Source organism: Corylus avellana, chromosome ca9 (assembly GCF_901000735.1).
Source record: "Corylus avellana chromosome ca9, CavTom2PMs-1.0".
NCBI classification, from domain to species: Eukaryota; Viridiplantae; Streptophyta; class Magnoliopsida; order Fagales; family Betulaceae; genus Corylus; species Corylus avellana.
This window is the reverse complement of record NC_081549.1, coordinates 1142492-1161754: the sequence shown is the minus strand read 5'-3', so window position 1 is coordinate 1161754 and position 19263 is coordinate 1142492. Positions and strand designations below refer to the sequence as shown.

Below are 19263 nucleotides of genomic sequence, written 5' to 3'. Positions count from 1 at the left end.
CTCCTAACATTTTTTCAAAGAAAATGAAAAGTGACCAAGTTTTGCATGCGCTCTTATATGAGTTTCATTCTTACTGAGAGTTCTATTTAACTGTTGCACCTCTTGCTGGTCATATGAACAAAGCATACATATCATATGGAGCCTCTTTTTCATTCTCCTCACCATCTCCTCTCTCTTGTATTTTTATTTTTTATTTTTTATTTTTAATTTTTGACATGTCCACATAAGGGAAGGGGGAGGGGGGATTCGAACTAGTGACCTCCGCTTCATTAGGCGTGGTCCACAGCCGATTGAACTATCTCTTAAAAAAAAAAAAAAAGAGGAAGATGGTAAAGAGAATGTGTTGTAGCAACTCTATATCATATGACCGTTCGAAAAAATACAACGGTTGAAAAATGACTTTAAAAAATATGACTCGAAAAAAAAAAAGATTCTTAGAAAAAATATATACATATATTTAAATAATATAGAAAAATAATAGATAACCAAATGTAAGGTATATTTTAAAAACGATTAGCTAAAATATATAGTAATAGTATTAGTACGTTAGTTAGCTATTAGAAATTTAGAATATGCATAACCTGCGGATGCTCGAACAATAGTTTGTTGAAATTATCTCTTTTTGTATATTATTTTTTTCTTTCTAAAACAAAAATATTCATAAACAAATCAAACACAAAAATATTTCTAAAAACATAAAAATAATTTTTACTGGTCAGAATACAATTTTAAACCACCCCCCCCACCAAAAAAAAAAACACCCAAAACACTAACAAACAGAAGAACCATAATTAAAGAACGCCAATGAACATGAATTAACGAGCATGAGTTCCGTTCCCACGCCTGACTCGAACACATGCACTCTCCCTCATCAAACCACATAACAAGAGCATTTTAATGGCTATCAATTCGGTGCAAACTTTTCAACACACAGGGAATTTAAGAAAAAACAGCAAAAGCATTTGGTTCAAAAAGCCTCTTCTTACCCATTACTAAAAAGTGCTGCTACTACAATGTGAGAGTTTCTCTCTATCGTAAGGAAACATGAATGATCATCAAAAATAGAAACAAGTAGTCCGGGAAAACAGAAAACTAAGAATTTCCGCAGGCCAGAGATATAGAAGCTCCACCGCTGTTAAGCATCAAAAATTTTGCTCTACACGAGCTTGAGCCACACCATCTCCTCTAACCTTCCCAAAAAGTATCATTTCCAGAGCAATGGCCTTTATCAATTGACTGCAACCTCAGCAGATAGGTAACTGGAATGAAGGGTTTCTTGACCAGATGCTTTGGTCTTGGAGTACTTGAGAACTTCCACAGCTTCTTCCACTTTGGCCACCAGAGACTCTGGTGACTCCAACAAAAGCAACAATTCCGAGTTATCCATCTCCAAAAGCATCCCCGTAATCTTTGCAGCAAGGTCAGGCTGCACACACACACCAAAAAATATCGAAGCGATAACGATAATGATGGTACTAATGATAAAAACAATTAGAAATTAAATTTCTAAGGGCCTGTTCACTTTGTTTTTCGAAAGAAAACTGAGGAAATTTGCAGTACCTGCCCCCTTCTGCAGACTTAAATCAATGATAAATGCTCATATTTTACCAAGGAAAAGGACTCAAAATATTTTCTTCAGATATGCTTAAAAGGTGTCCATAATGTACTTGCCATACCTTGTGTTTCAGGACAAGAGGGTACAGACGCTCGCCGAGTATCTGCTTCTGATGCTCAGGGGAAGAAGCAGCAAGCGTGCTACTCAGCATCTCTGACGCCTGTGGCCCGGATCCAACAGAGATAAAAGCAGTAGATGAGACTCCAGATCCTTTGTTCATCTCATGTTGACGGCCGTTTGGCACATATTTAGCCCGCTGCACAGTGCATGCTTACAAAGATCAGAACATATATGGCACGAGTCATAGTGAACAGAAACCACTAATATAAAAAGGAAATTGGGTAGTTCGATGATGGGTGAATATATGGCTCCAAGATGAATGGGAAGAAAATAGTGTAAAATGCTAATCTCCGCTCCTTTCCTTAGAGTACCATACTCCTTACAAAAAATTCATTCTCTCTCCTTTAAAAAGTCTTCTGGTACATTAGACCCACAAACTGCCTTGCACAAAGCCTCCCATTTCTCAGTCAATCTAAACTAGTGACTTCAATAATGCATGGACAGACCATCACTAGCACAGAATAGTTGAAATGGCGAGGATCCTTCTCCCACTAGCACATCTTGAGAAAGTGTGCTCCAAGAAGTCAATTTCTCAGTAATATTGAGATGCCTATGGGAGTTAGACAACAAAACCTAAAGTAAAAGTTGAGAGTTGCATATGGTAGGGTAAGTGCATGGTCATCATATAGAAAACATGGTAAGCATACATCTTCAGCATATGAATAGGACTGGAGAGAAATAACTAAGTGAAGAAAAAAAAAAACCTGTTGATTGGTTAGCTCTTTTGAAGAAGTCACTGATTGTGGCATATATGAAAAAGAGTGTACACCACCCTGTGGAAGCATATGCCCGTTCATCCTGCCCCTGTTTTGCCTATTTTGCCTTTGGGTATTAGGAATCTGCAAAAGAAAAATAGATGAACATAAGCAAGCCAAGCATGTGTGGAAAATAATTACAATTACATATAAGTAATTATATATCCTTTTTTTCTCACATCCTTTTTAACCTCCAAGATGTCTCCAATTTAAAATATGACATCAGGTAAAATGCCATAAAATATACAATGGGAGAAAGCTTTGTAAGTTGTTAAGCAGATAATACTTACTACTGGAACTGGAGATGGTTGAAAGCCTGGTCTGGCAGGAGGTGCAAAGCCATTAGCCCCCCATCCTGGCCTCAATCCCAGATGCTGATACATCATGGTTGGCCGAGGAGGCACTTGGGAAACAACACCAGATGGAGTCGTGTAGTAGTAAGGAGGATATCCACCGGGGATAATAGTAGTTGAATGCCCTGCTAGTCCTGCCATGCGTTGTGCATACTGAAGCTGCAATTGTGCTTGTCTATCCTCTTTCCTTTGAGCAATAGTCACATACAGTGGCTTCCCATGAAACATGTATCCTGTGAGATACCAAAGGACAACATAATCAGCTGCCCGAAGAATGAAACATTAACACATAACAGGACCTTGCATGCCACCATGAGCAAGCATTGTTTGCACTTAAGGGGATTTGAACCTTAAACATGATGGTTATGCTACCAAAGTCCAAGGCCTTCACCACTTGGGCCAACCTCTTGGGGTTAACCCTCGCCTCACCAAAGTTCCACCAACATCCTCTACCGATATTTTGAATTATGTGTATATGATAAAAGAACACTTCAACCAATTTGAGTAGCTACTATAACATGGAAGAGCCTCGGTTGATGGTGAAATAACATTAGCAAATATTTGTGTGCTGGTTTCTTAGGGGTCATCATTCAAAAAAACCATGCTGAAACTGACAGATGTTACCACATTAAAGTTCCTTAGCTTCTTCGAACCACATATAAGCTTATTAAGTTATCAACTAACCATGAAAAGTGATCACAGCTTTATTGGCCTCCTCAGGGGTGCAAAAGCAGACAAATCCAAACCCCTTACATATTCCCTTGTTATCTTGCATAAGCTTCACAGAAGTAATTGTGCCACACTGACTGAAGTGTTCTCGAAGCTCCTCCTCCGTGACATTATCATCAATGTTCTTCACATAGACATTTGAACCCTAAAAAATAAACAGAGACATATAAAGATAAATTGAATAGACAAGAAAAAGCAAGCAGAAATATTTAGGGAAAGGAATGGGTATAAAACTACCTTGAACCTTATGATCTGCTCTTTACGTTTCTCCTCAAATTGATGACGTAAAATTTGCTCACGCTCTGCTTTCTTCTGTGCCCTTGCTACATATAGAACTTCTGAGCCTACTCGATACAAACCATAGAATGAATTGAATGTTTAAAATCAGGCAAGCATCACCTGTTGGCAACCAAAAGTTATTAAGGAACAAACAACCTACCAAGTTGTGATCCATTCATCGCTTCCATTGCCTGTCTTGCATCATCTGGGTTATCAAAGTCTACAAAGCCAAAACCTCTTGACATCCCATTGTCTTCCTTTCTGATAACCAAGCTAGCAATTTTTCCGAACTTGGAGAACTTTTCCTGCAGAACCTCTTCAGTGACATCTGGATCCAAATTCTTCACATACAAATTTGTAAATTTAGCATCTGGGCTGGGCAAAATCCTTTCGCTCCTTTTGACAAACTTCCCAACATATCTGAGCCATGCATATCATTATGAAATAGTAAATATCCATAAGACCAAAGAGTGGGCAAGAACAAATAAAAAAAACACAATAAGGTATATGCTTACACACACATGCACATGCACACACAAACACATTAATGCACATATGGATAATCACATCTTTCAACATAGTAAGTAACAAGAAACTGCCGCACATACATCTGCCTGTCTCCAAAAGTGGATCCATTTAGCTTCTCAATTGCATCATTTGCAGATTCCTCACCCTCAAATTGAACAAAGCCATACCCTCTACTCTTCCCATCCTCTGACATAGCAACTTTGCAAGACAAAATATTTCCAAATTTCTGAAACATATCTTGAAGCCCCAGATTATCGATTGATTCATTCAAGTTCTGCCACAAAATCAAAATCCCTTTCAGTAAGAATCCAAATAAACAAAAAAGAATGATTATAGTCTATCTCAACCATTTCATGTTAAAAACATATAAATACCTTAACAAACACATTCCCTTTACCACTTCTTCTTGCATCAGGATCACGAAGCGACCACATCACCCTTATCAACTTGCCATTCAGGGTAGTGTGATTCTTTACCTCAATAGCATGAATCGCTACTCGAATCAAAAGAGGCGAAAACCAAAGAAAGTGGAATTTAATCAGATGTTTAAATCAAGTACATAATATAACAACAAATGAAAACCTAACATAACAATGAGACTTTCTCCCACTTCACCAATCAACCCATCACAATTTTTTAACAACCCCACTATAATATCCAAAACATAAATTTTGTTTCTATTCTAAAACCTTTCAGCAAGGCAACCAAAAAGCTCAGTGAAGAAGATATATTCAAGAGACCAATTAAATGAAGCAAGACTACAAAATCTTGAATTTGTATACTTTTCAAAGATGGGATTTAATGATTAATTGTATCCAACTTTTCCACCTTCTCAAAAGCCAACGAGACAGTAAAAGATGCTAGATGGTTCTGAATCTTTATAATTGTACTATCACCTCTGTAAACCTAATAATTGTGAAAAAGTCAATTAACTAAAATCTAACAATAAGAAAACTTGTCTTCCGTTTCTTTCCTAAATTCCAAAGCAGGCAAAAATAGTAGAGAATTTTTTCTAATTGATATAAACCATTGAAAAAAAAATCTATATTTATTTCATTGCAAATTAGTTCTTTATAACACAAAATAAAGGCCAGCATTTTCTCAAACAAACTTTCAAAATCGAATAATACCATGGAACCAAACACAACCAAAGGATAAACGGGTTTCCCAGTTATACTCACTAAAGCGTCCCCAATTCCCTTTCTTTCCCCGCACATTCCCAGGAATCAAACAAGCCGTAAAAAAGAAAACGAATATCTATAATCATTGCAAAAAAAAAAAAAAACATATAATTTGATATTTATTTCACTGCAAAGCAGTTTCCTGCAACACAAAATAATACCAACTTGCAAAATCGAATGATACCATCGAACCAAACAGAACCACAAATTCCCTTTCTTTTCCCACACATTACCAGAAACCAAACATCAAAAAACAAGCATTTTGTGTGTAAATTTTGATTTTCGTACAAATTGGATACTTATTTCCCTGCAAAGCAGTTTCTTGTAACACAAAATAATACAAACTTTCAGAATCGAATTATAGCATCAAACCAAACACAACCAAGAAAAGAAAACGAGTTTCTCAGTAATCCTCTAATCTAATGGCTTCAAATTCTCTTTCTTTTCCCGCACATTCCCAGGAACCAAACACACCCACAAAAAGAAACCAAAAAAGATCAAAAAACTAAATCAAACAGCAGTAACCAAGCATTGTGCGTGTGAGTTCCGATTTTTATATAATTGGATATTTATTTCCCTGCAAATCAGTTTCTTGCAACACAAAATAATACGAACTTTCAGAATCGAATTGTAGGATCGAACCGAACCAAACACAAATAAAGAGAAAAACGAGTTTCTCAATTATCCTCTCTAAGGCCTTCAAATTCCCTTTCTTTTCCCGCACATTCGTAGGAACCAAACACACCCACAAAAAGAAACAAAAAAAGATTTTTCTTTTTTTTTTTTAAAAAAAAAAACCTAAACCATACAAAGACAACAAGCATTGTGCGTATCAATTCCAATCCTCATATATACCGTCATCGGTAGAGAGGAAGTTGACGTAGCCGTAGCCGAGCGACCTCCCCGAGGACGTGTCCCTGCAGACGCGCACGGACGCGAGGCTCTTAAACTGGGAGAATGCGTCGTAGAGCTGGCCGTCCGTCATGTCCGGGTGGAGGTCACCCACGTAGAGCGACGCCGTCACCGTCTGAGACACCGCCATTGTTTCCTTTCGTTCGTTACCCTCCGATCACCACCCAAACGCTACCGGTTTTGCGAGTGATTAGTATGTGTAAGAGAGAGTGAGTGAGTGCGAAAGAGTCAGATAGAGAGAGAGAGAGTCAGAGTGTGATACCAGAGAGAGAGAGAGAGAGAGGGAGGTGTGTGAGGATTTTGCATGGAAGCAAAGGAGGTTAAGCCGTTCACTATAAGGATGCGTTAAGTGCGGAGCGAGTTTCACGCGGATAGATAGCGCGTGAGAGGCACCTTCCGAAGTTGTTAATGGAGTTACCTTCTAAGCGGGGGTTGCAAGAGTTTAATATGAGATATAACTACTTGGCGATAATTGTGCTGTTGACCAAATTCAAATTTAAAGAAAATTAAGGATTATGATATCTACAATTTCAAAGAAATAGTATATATAAATCAAAACAGTAGATTCTTAAATTATGTAATTTTGGTCATTTTTAAGTATCAAAACGCCTTAAAAATGCCATATATTAAAAATAGAGAAGTGCTACACATCCCAATTCTTTTTTTCCCAAATCATGTGCCACTATCGAGTAATTTTACAAGTCCTTTTATCTCTCTTGAGTCCTTCCAAGAATGATGTGGTTATTAAAATCACCATTTGATCAAAATTTATTATTGATCAATCACAAGCCCAATGGTAATTTTAATAATCACATCATTCTTGGAGGGACACAAGAGAGACTTGTAGCATTACTCGTCACTATCTCATGATATTTATTATTTTGGAAAATGTGTCATCAACTCATGGAATGGTGACATATCATTTAAGAACTAATTTTTGGAACAAAATTTTATAATACTTAGGGCTTGTTTGGAATTGCGTTTGAAGTGCCTAAAAATGCTTTTAACACTCAAAAAATCAGTTTGAAAACAAAAAGTACGCATTTGGTAAAAAAATTAAATGCGCTTTTAAGGGTTCGAAAAGCCTAAAAATTGCCAAAAAATACTTTTGACAAAAGCTTAAAAATGAAGCTTTTGCCTAAAAGCTCTATTTGTCAAACGCAATTCCAAACAAGCTGTTAGCATTTCTATAATATGTTATCGTTGAGAATTTGAGTATATTTTTATCGAGTAATTTTAGGTGGCTTACTTGTGTCCTACTAAGAATAATATGACTATTAAAATTACTATTGAGCTTATGATTGATCATTATTAAATTTTGATCAAATGATGATTTTAATAGCCACATCATTCTTAGTAGAATACAAGTAAAACACAAATAGGTCTTCTAGAATTACTCTATTTTCATAGTCTCTACAAAAGTGATGATAAAGCATTTTGAGAGAGTTATTTTTGGTTACTTGGATCACATGTCACCTTTTAATAGGGTATTGAATCATGATCCGGGAACTTAAGGTGCTCAATGGTCTATGACGTTGAATATAAACTCATTGATTATAACCATTTAACTCTGACATTGAATATATCAGTAAAGAGATAACTCACACGTGCGAGAGAGAAGCGGGTAATCAAGTGGGACCGGTGGCCTTAAAGACTGCTTCAAAACGCTTCCTACAACAACTTCTTTTCACAGGGATTCTTGGGCAGGACTTTTAAGGGTCTCCCTGTTCCACGGAAACAAACCCTTCTGTTTCTCTCCTCTATTTCCTCCACCTATATTTCCTTTCTTTTTTTTTTTTCCTTGTTTTTTTTTTTTCTCTAATAAGATAAAATTAAAGATAATTTGATTATTTATTATTAATTATAGAGTTTATATTAAAGTAAGTAATGCTAACATGTTTTAAGTAATGCAAAATCAGTCCATGCAATTGACCTACATTACAAATAATACATTCCAAGTATACAAAATAATTAAGAGATTCCTGAGATAAGCCAAAATAACAATTAAATCCATGCAGTCAAATTCAATCAAAACACTTGACGAATTCTATTAGTGTGCCACATCAGTATTAATAAAATGATGACACATGTCACTCTCAATAAAAAAATATATAAATATATAAATATGTATAGGCAGAAACAGCAAAAAACTAGAATAGAATTTTACAGCCCAAATAGAGTGTACCAAACATTCTTTATAGCTAGTATCAAACAAAGAAACGACCTGCTAATTGGAGAACATGAAGCTTTTCTATCCTCATTAAGTCATAAGTTGTAGCTACACTCAATTTTCTTATATTTCCAATGATAAATTAAATGGTACAACCACTGAACAAAACTAGTAAAAGGATGATTTACAATTCTTGCAATTGCAAAGAATGGAGGATCCTTGGGAGAGCCGAATTTCCAGTCAGAAGAATTGAACACGCCCAATTTACTGGCAACCAGACCTAGAACAAACATATATAGTTACAGAAGCAGCTATCCTTCCCAATCCATATAATAGCACAACGCCTCGCCGATCGCTGTAAATAAGAATCGGCCAGCAGAATACCCTTTGAACAAAGAATGAAAACTGAAACCTTAAAAGAGTTAAATTACAAAAATTGGAACTGCTTTATGCTAACAGGTGCAATAGGAGACCCATAATGCCCATAGGTAGCAGTTCAAAGAGAATCTCTCTTGATGAGCTGCTCACACTCAGCTGTCCTTCATTTAGAAACTCCTTACCAGACGTTACAGAGACATTTACAGACAAGGAACCTGAAACGTAAAAGATTATGTGCATGACAGAGATACTCAGTTCAAGTTATTTCTGATAAGAAATGTGACGAAAAAGTAAATGAGGGTTCATAATCAACTGAACTTACAATCATAGTTGGCCCATCCAATCCGTTGACGAGCTAGGTCATACACAATGATCTTATCTTTTAGAACAAGATCTGTCAAATGAAGAAACCAACAAGATTGTTGAACCAACTGTTATGATAGTAGAGTGAAGTTGGTGACAATTCGATGCTTGATTTGTTAGCTTTGATGCAATATTAATATTATGGAAAAACACAATTTACAATTAGCTAACACCCTCAATCAAATTGTATAATTTTAAGAAAGAATTGCTAAGTACTCAGAGTGCCATTGCATAGCCCATCAACTGCTTGTGATACCTTACATTTAGAACAAGATAATATGGCTCTGCTACCACACATTACCATTGATATTGCTAAAATACATCATGACCCACCACCTCCCAACCAAAAAGAAGAATTTTGAGGCAAAGGTGGTAACTTTTTGGAACAGGTTGTAAAAAAGCCAGTGGAACAATTATTGCCAAAGCATTGTAGCATGCAATAACTAAGGAAACAAAAGCAAACCACTGACATAACTACAATCTGATTGACAAGCCTAATACATTTGAAAATTCAAATGACATCCAACATCTTTTCATGCTACAGTGGTTCATTATATCTAAGGCACATGTGTGCGTGTATCAGAAGTAAGCATAAAACTACTGTAAGCACCAACATAAAAAAAAAAAAGAAGAAAAAAGAAGCAGCACACCGGATAGGCAAAACATAGCACTAAGGGACAATAAATCCTGCTCCAAATTGGTAAGTGCAATTGTTGCAACCTCATAAGTAATCGATCATATCATGCTATGTTGTGAAATGTGAAACTTGCATTGCTAAAGGGCCCATTTGGCTCTTGACTCAAAAACCAATTTGTAAAAACTGATCTCAGAAATGAATTCACAAAGGATGGACAATCACTAGTTTCAGGTTGCTTTTAAAATGTGATTTTCAGATTTCCAGAAAAACAGCTATTTTTAGGAAGTCTTTCAGTAAAAAGTAGTGTTGGAAATGCTACCAATTGCGTTTCCTGTGTTAGTGTTTTCAAGAATGTAAAAGGTCTTTGGAAATGCCACCAGAGAGGCCTTAAATAGCAGTGTGTTCCAAAGTAATAACTGTCACACTCACTACTACAGATGCAATGTTGAAATAAATGGGAGTCAAAGCAAATTGCTTTCTTACTAAGTTCAGAGTCTAACCTCCTAAAATTGTTACCCCTTCCTGAACTCTCTGAAAACCAATGCACCACATTGCTGCACCACCCTATAGCAACAAAGCAACCCATTAAAAGTAATGGCACAGTTTAACTAGAACCATGTTTGATTAAATAAATTGAACAAAGTAAGATTTTAGCAAAGGGGAAGTGGAATAACTTACAGAGAAACCAATATGTACAAGGTACTCTTCTGGTTTTAACACCATGGATGCACTGCCCGCAAAGTTTAAACTAACTGGAGGAAATATCTCGTTTACACTGAATACAAAACAAACACGGATCTCATTTTAATCTAAAGAAAATAAAAAGATTGCAAGACTAGAGAACCTTTTTAAAAGACATAGTTAAACATTGAAACATAAATGATGGGAAAAAACCTGGTGGAGACTAGATAACACTGGTTTCCATTTGAAATGGTGGGAGTCACAGATTGTTGAACAATTGCAGTTATCTGCACATTCAATAAGAAGTTCATTTATAGAACACAATGAAATTAAATTAAAAAAATTAAAAAAAAAATAATAATAATAAAAAAAACTCCTACAAGGCAAAGCAGCTTTTAGCCCGTGTCTCAAAATGAACCCATATAGTAAAACTAGTGATGTTTTTCATAGAAAAATATCCAGCCAAAGTTAATACTAATTTTGACAGCTGCTAAAGGGAAAGGAAGGAGCAAATGCAAAAAAAAAACAGATTGGGGGGGGGGGATTGGAGATGTTACAAAAGGAACTAAGTTTATTCCATGCCTTAATAAGTAGCATTTCCCCATCATGGTATATTAAATTAGGCAAATGAGAATGGAAGTGTTACCACTATAGGCTATTATAGAGACCTTCAAATGGATTTTTTTTTTTTTTTTTTAATAGCATCAGATAAAGTTCTTATGAAAGCTCTAGTTCGTTAAGTACAATAGGAAAATCCCTTCCCTTTATCCCGAGTCATTTGCATCACTGCTCATAATAACTTAAATTATTATGCTATTAACAGGGCATTATATGGAAACAGGACACCAGTTATGCTTCAATTTTATTAGCCCATCCTGTCAGTATAGCTATACTCACTTTCAAACAATTTTGAAAAAAAAAAAAAAAAACACAAACAAATAAGCAAACTTACAGAACTAACAAAGGGATCATAAGCTTCGTCCACAAGGTACGCCAAAGTTGTCCCAGAATCCACAATGGTTCCTTGGTTGTTTGATGTTGCAAATGCTGCAGGATCAATTGGCAACAGTTGCCCATTGACAGCAATGCTTTGCAGATATAAATTATAATGAGGCCTGAAATTTCCAAGAAGAAATCATCAAACATTGGGAAAAATTAGCATTTGAGGCTTTCAATTAAAACTTATTAAAGTATCTGACGGCAAGAATATGTATGTGCCTAACAAATACTCGACCCAAGCAATAAAAGGAACTCAAGCAGCAGAACAACTTTACAATGAAGAAAAGTATGACTTCTGTTTCAGACTCTAATATGCTAAATATATCTCAATGATCCTTAAGCTGTAAGAGGAGATGGATATGCAATCTGGCTGCACTATCGTGACCAAAAGAGAAGAAAACATGTCTGAGTGAATGAAAAAATAGATACAACTGGCCAAAAAGAAGTAACTAATAACCTAAATAGATAGGTTTCAATAATTCCCACACTATTCGAATATAACCCAAATGTCAGAGTTAAAAGCACTGGCAACAAAATGAAATTTCCTGGGAAAGAGGACATACTGTGATGGGACAAGTGGACTGTAGACAATGCCTGGCTCCAAAATCTCACCAAGAACCAATATACCCCCACCATTGCCACCTCCTTTCAAGCAATGGGAGAACACTTTGGGAGTGATGGCTCGAGATGACAATTGTGAAATAACAGAAAGATCACCTTGTCCAAAACCAAATATCCCATCGACTGCTTTATCTGTCTTAGTCAAGTCCCCAGATTGATAGGTGCTACACCTGTATCCAACACCACCATCGTAGTCAGTAAGCTTTGACCGACAAAACCAAAATGGATGGAATGTGAAACTAATAGCAACCATCACAATATCAAGAAAATTGATGGGTAGAAAGGTGAACATATGTTTATTTACAAAATTGAAATGACTGTGTGACATTGGGTCTTCAATTGCCAGTATTAGATAAAAGTTCATTGCTGTAGCTAAAGACAGACAATTTTTATGATACCTACTGTAGCAATATAAGTTCTATCTACTTCATAAAAAATATCTTGTCAACGTTTTTCTTATTGAACTTCTCCAATACACACACACAGCCATTTTTGCATAAGTCGTGGTAGCTTACCCAAAAACAATGGGCGCTGAAGAGTTAGCAATCAAAGACTGCCCAAGAACCATGTCAAAATACAGCGCATCTGAGACATAATAACCTGATGTTCCACTTCCATCTCCATATTGAAACGAGTAACTACACTGATTACTCTGAGGAGAGCATTGAGTTGCCGCAGTTTGCAATGCAGAAGTGCACATTGGATCTGAGCAGGGGACCACCGCAGCAGTTGATGAACTGGCAGCATCGAAAAAATTGAGCTGAACCTGCAAAAACATGAAAGTGGAATAAGGATGAAATTCAACCCTTTATTCAAAAAAACTTCAAAGAATGAAGGATAATGACAAGAACAAGCTCAAGATACAGAATCTTACTCCAAGTCCACTAGATTGGGGACAATCACTGCAGGAATTACAGGTAACCCACAAGATGTCACTTCCAGTATCAATCTGTACATTGAATTCTCTTGGAGGAGAGCCCAATTTAACTTTTGTGAAATAAAGCCTACATGAAATCAAAGACCCAATTATTTTCAAGATAACCAACAATGCGTATCCAAAGGAGGGGGGAAATATATTTCCAGAGACCCATCAGTCAATCATGAAAAGAGCATGAAACAGAACAAAATCCTTAAACTGAAGGGGACCAAAACGAAGACGAATATCAAAGGCAAAACACCAAAGATCCATGCCTAGTCAGCATCATAAGCCAATCAATATCAGGTAAAAAAGTACTCCAAACCCCATCAAATTCTCAATCAATCAGTCTCAGTTTGGTTGCTAGGTACGAGAACATGTACTCATTTTCAAGAATCAACAGCAAGAAGACCCGCAAGACTCATTCTTTCTTTAATTTTCTTACTCCTTTTCATTTTTTCTCCTTTCCATTTTCTCAAGAGCCAAAAGGAGCATTACAATACCCAAGACGAAAAACATAACGAAATACATACAGTGAATAGTAAATACTTACGCGAAAAAGAAGAACAGCAATGATTAACAGAGACCCAAAAACTTTACCAATTCGAAACAAACTCATCAATGCAAGCACGCTAAGTAGCACAGAAAATTAAAACCCACGAATGAATGGTAAATTTACCAATCGTACCCGACGAAGTAGGGATCGGAGGAGCCTTGGACGGAGAAGTCAACAACGCCGCTGACCGCGCCTCGCAAGAATCGGGCGTGCCTGGCTCGGTCCCGTGCTCTGAGGCGGTCGAGCTCGACCCGGCGAGTCAAAGGAAAGGCCCTCTCCAGAGGGAGAAGGGTGGGCGGAAGGACGCAGTAGACCACTGAGACGAGAACGGCGGCGCAGGCCGCGAGCAGTGGGACTAAGCCCCGCATTTCGGTGGGTTTGTCTGTACGCGCGTTTGAGGAGGTGCGAGAGATCAATGCTTGTGCTTGTGCTACTGCTTGCTTCTGTGCATTGGGAATTTTGGGAGGGAGACACTGACACACACACGCAGTGTACACGGAGAGAGAGAGAGAGAGAGAGAAGCGTTGCTTGCTGAATGCTGATTAACGGAAATGGCAAAATTCGGATTATATTATTATTATTATAGTAATTATATGGGGGGCTTGAAATTCACGGAAGTCGTTCTAATCCAATATATTTCGCTAATTATTATTACTAATCAAGTCAACTTTACCTTCTTTTTTTTTTTTTTTTTTTTTTTCCTATTCATACGAGGAAAGCAAACAACAAACTAAAAAAATACAAAGGAGGGTTTTGTCACTCTTAATCCTAACAAAAAAAAAAATGGGAATCGTCAAGAATGCTTCTAAACACAGAGTAAAAAACGGCTCATTTAGCAACTGAGTGTACTAAAAAATTAGCACATCTAAAAACCTTAAAAGTAGTCCAAAATGAAATAAAAAAGAGTTAATGATTACAGTCACTAATGATAGGAGTATTTGATTATAAAAGTTTGTTTCAAGTTTTCACCCAACTCTTTTTTCAATTTTTTTTTTTTAACATATCCACACAAAAGGATTAAGAAAAATTTGAATTAGTGACCCATTTTTATGAGACATAACCACCTTACTCTCTTATTTAATTGAGAACAAAAAAAATACCAGCAAGAGTTAAATTGGTCGTGGGCCATGAAAATTGTCATTTCATAATAGAGAAAAAAACATAGAGAGAGAGAGAGAGATATATATAGCAAGGGTTTTTTTTTTTTTTTTTTTTTGGACTATATATTATGGTCTTGGGTCTTCTTAACGTAAGGTACATTCTTTTTTTCTCTATTTCATTAACGTAAGGTACATTCAGTGTGTACGTACTCAGCACGCCTTTCTTGACCGACGACGAGGAGCAACAACGACGGGAGACCACATAAGTCAAATAGTCAATAAATTTATCTGTTTAAGTTAATAAAAAATTATTAACTTCATTATTTAAGTTAGTATTTTAATGTGTAGTTAATTATTAAATCATCACTTATTAAAACTTTGAGTATTATAAGATGGCTCGGTAATAAATCGCTTCTTTGAAAGTATGCCCTGTTTGTTCTACCGCAACAATCAATTACTTTTCCGAGTAAAAAAAATTAGACATTCTAATCTTTTGAAGTCAATACTTTTGATGCTATTTGATGCATTGTTCAAATTCAAAACATTAATACTAATATTATGTAAAATTACTATTTATTAAATTTGAATTCAAAATGTTATTATTATTATTTTTTTTTCAGATTAAAGAAAGGAAAACCAACCTACGTACCCTCTTTAATCTTTACTTGTTACTTTTAGTTTTTGAATGGTTATAATAATCCTTCACTTATTTGAAAATTGAATTTATGTATGGGTTTAGTGTGTATATATATATATATATATATATAAACCTTTAAATATTCCACTTGTTCAAATAAAAAAGTTGTTTAATTAATATATAATAAGCTTGCTTTTCTTGTTGAGATACCATGTACCAAAAGATCAACTTTTTCGTTTTTTATATTTGAAAATTGATAGCTTTATGATCTCCTTCTTTAATTTTGAATGCTCAAAGCTCGTTTCTGTGTCCACATGAATTAATTAACGTACAAGCTTCGTAGGTTTATACTGGAAATGTGTATATGTATTATAAATTATAATTACCTGATTTCGTGAGATTGCCTGATTTCGTGAGCTTTTAGTTTGCCAGCAACTTCAAGTTTTTCAATTGATGAGCGGGAGAAAAAAACTAAACTGGCCAATATATAGGAAGAAAGATAGAAAACTTGCTAAAGAAATTTGGAGTGATTGCCGTATGGCCCGTATCCAACACACGCTTCACCGTCGAAGCATTCTTTTAATCAAGATGTTTAGGTTTCGGCCATAATAGTTGATGTTCTAAATCGAGCTATAATAGCCATTCTTCAACTTTTGCTAATGTACGATAAAGATATAAATCATTTATGATACATGATGATTTGGTTGCCCTAAGATTTGTTTGTATTTAAAATTATTCAAATCACTTGCCAATCTCTTTAAATCAGTGGCATAGCCCGCGTTTTGATTGAGGGGGCTCAAGATTAAAAAAAATAATAATTAAAAAAAATTTAAAATGTAAGTAATGAAATAAATAAACAACCAATTGGCATATTCTTTGAACTATGCTAAATAAAAACAAAACCATGCTTTTTTCAAATTGTGTTTTTCAAAAATTATGTTTAACTTTAGTAGATATGCTCATGTGCGAAACTACATGGTGGCTTGGGGTCATCCTTAAAAATAAAATTTGTACCCAAACTTTTAATTTTTTATTTTTTATTTTACCCTTTGGACTTCAAATGCTAGTCGTTCCACCCCTGGATATATTTTTTTAGATTTGGTCTTCAACATTAGGATGGTAATTTTAAAATTTTGTTCTTAAGCAAGAATTTACTAATAAGTTTTCTAAATTTATCTCGATATGAGCTCGTTTAAAACTTTATTGGAATTCAATAGAATCATTGTTGTTCTCTAAAAGTAAATCAATGTAAAATTTTGACTATCTACTTAAAAACTTTTCAAGAAAGAGAAATTGTTTAAAAAAAGAAAAGCTTGATTTTTTCTTTGTTTTATAGGTAGTATTTTATGAGTAATTTTAGAAGTCCCTCTTGTGTCCCTAAAAAAATGAGGTGACTTTTAAAATCACTATTTGATAAAAATCTAATAATGATCAATCACAAGCCCAATTGTAATTTTAAGAGTCACTCATTTTTGGAGTGACATAAGATTGACTTGTAACATTACTTGTCTTTTAGGGTACAACTCCCAAAAAAAAAAAAAAAAAAATCAAAACTGACCTAAATTTGCTATGGCACTGATATATTCTTGTTCAAACTTTGTGAATTGTGAAATGGAAACATAGTTTAAGTCTTTTAACTTTTTTGTATTATAATCTGATTTTTTTTTCTTTTATTTTTTTTATTTTTTTAGTAGCTTTAATTTGACTCAAGTGCAATTTTTTTTTTAGTCACTCAAGTACAATTTTTTTTAAAAAAAAAAAAAAACTCAAGTACATTTAACTTTCAAAAAATTGCCCCTTTCCATTTCCCTGTAATTGTATGGCATAGAAATGAGAAGGAAACAAAAAATTCATGAAGACAAAAATCACCTCACCCTACTCTTAACTCGGAAGTCTCATGACTCACTTAAAAAAAAAAAAAAAAAAATGTTATGACTCACGCTGAATGGCTGAAGATTGCTTTAAAAGGTTTTACCTTTTGTTTCATGTTTTAATGAAACGATGTGTTTAAATGGTGTTTTAATGAAACATCATGTTTAGATTTTCAATCATTTTCTTTCTGAACTTAAACGCCCCATTTCAATCTTCTTCATGAGTCTATGTCTTAACCTAACTTTTTAAATTCATCTCTGCAGCTAAAAGTTTGAAATTTGAAACTATGAAACATCATCTTCGCTTGCCCTTGTAGTAATGTTGATACTCCTAATGATTAGTTGAAGGTGGGCAACTAGAATATGCAAAAAATTCTACTAGGGATAAGGATAATTTTTGTGGGTTGAGAGGGGGCAACCCCTGGTTCAAATAGAGTTTTGTATACAATTATATTAATTAAGAAAGGCCTCCTTGAGCTTTGAGCTTTTATCTCTTCACTTTGTTATGAAATTCAAATTACAATTACCATCAAATCTGCTTCCGATCAATCTTTATAAGAAATTATTCTATAATGACTAATTATCTATTATGGAACTATATATATGGTATATTCTAACACGTGCTTTCACTATCACGTTTCTTGAACGAGAAAGCTCAATTTCCTTTTGAGAACCCTTTTTTTTTTTTTTTTCATTCAAAATCCTTATGTCATTCCTTAGTTCTCATAAATGGATCCAATATAAACTGTGAGATTTTTTTAGAGTTTAAGATTATATTAATTTAGTACCCATGATGCATAAAGAATAAACCTTACATAAATTTTATATATCTCAATAAGAAGTGTAAAGATAAGAAAGATGAGAAAAGGTTCGAGAAAGATGTTAGAACATCCCAAGCCATTTATTTAAACATGAAATGTCATACAAATATAAAACACACCAGTTGTAAGTACTTTAAGAAATAAAAAAAGACAAACCATATAAGCTTCTTAGTTCCATGTGGTATGATATATAAGCATTGATCTCAATAATAATTGTAAGGAGAAAAATTATGATAAGATGCTCAAGAGAAAGATGTTAGAAAATTCCAAGCCATTTATTTAAACGTGAAAAGTCATAAAAACATAAGACATACCCCTTGTAAGTGCTTTAAGAAATCGAAGGACAAACTATATAAAACCTAAATCGAAGATATCATATAGCTCTGTTTCTGTTTTCAAAAAGTGTCAATTTGACCTTTTGAAGCTTCGCAAGCACATCTTTAATATCAACTCTTTCGTCTGGTAACTCTTCAGAACATTTTAAGCCTAATTCCATGATAGATAAAAGAACACTTTGCATGATGGTTACATCTCTTCCAGTTTCTGCTCTCAATAAACCGTCATCCACTACTTCCATCATTCTGTCAGGAAGTGATGCCTTTATCCATTGCCTCATGGTCAACTCTCCTACAAACATGTCGTTCGTAGGTTTCTTCCTTGTGATCATCTCCAACAATGTTATACCGTAACTATGAACATCGCCTTTGATTGAGACTTTTCCTTCAAAACCATACTCTATCCAAACTCGCAATTGTACAAAAAGCCTTTAAGTTAGAAATTAAAAAATAAAATAAAAAAACAATAAAAAAGGCTATCAACATATCGTCAAGAAGAGAAGTTGTATGTATATATATATATATATATATATATATATATATATATATATATATAAATATGTATTTAATTATTGTACCCATACATCAAACTATCTAATGGTATATATATTATATAACAAACTCTTTAAAGAATAATTATAATTATGCTATGAACAACTTTTAATAAGTCTACATACTTTATGTGCCGACTTTTGTTGTTTGGAAT

General features: G+C 34.8%; 2 protein-coding genes across 5 annotated transcripts in view; both read right to left on the bottom strand.

Annotated features, from left to right (window-relative positions):
• Positions 1-967: 967 nt before the first annotated feature.
• LOC132161718 (polyadenylate-binding protein 7) lies at positions 968-6758 on the bottom strand. The gene is made up of 10 exons (XM_059571895.1): positions 6416-6758; positions 4754-4872; positions 4460-4653; positions 4012-4271; positions 3810-3916; positions 3528-3717; positions 2781-3076; positions 2440-2574; positions 1677-1871; positions 968-1426 (listed from the first exon to the last, which is right to left on the bottom strand). The coding sequence occupies exons 1-10, from the start codon at positions 6600-6602 to the stop codon at positions 1229-1231; spliced, it is 1881 nt and encodes a 626-aa protein (XP_059427878.1). The 5' UTR covers positions 6603-6758; the 3' UTR covers positions 968-1228.
• A 1808-nt stretch (positions 6759-8566) lies between these two features.
• The window catches only part of LOC132162533 (aspartic proteinase 36), a 24152-nt gene continuing 13455 nt past the window's right edge, over positions 8567-19263 (bottom strand). For 2 of the 4 annotated variants that reach the window (XM_059572769.1, XM_059572771.1), the window contains exons 2-10: positions 13196-13325; positions 12837-13087; positions 12264-12491; positions 11654-11816; positions 10915-10988; positions 10699-10795; positions 10521-10584; positions 9343-9414; positions 8567-9235 (exon numbers count right to left, since the gene is read on the bottom strand). In XM_059572769.1, the coding sequence (XP_059428752.1) occupies positions 9090-9235; positions 9343-9414; positions 10521-10584; positions 10699-10795; positions 10915-10988; positions 11654-11816; positions 12264-12491; positions 12837-13087; positions 13196-13325 (1225 nt within the window). In that variant the 3' untranslated portion in view covers positions 8567-9089. Of the gene's footprint in view, positions 9236-9342; positions 9415-10520; positions 10585-10698; positions 10796-10914; positions 10989-11653; positions 11817-12263; positions 12492-12836; positions 13088-13195; positions 13326-13916; positions 14318-19263 lie in introns of those variants that run through there. The other 2 variants (XM_059572768.1, XM_059572770.1) reach the window with 2 other exon arrangements.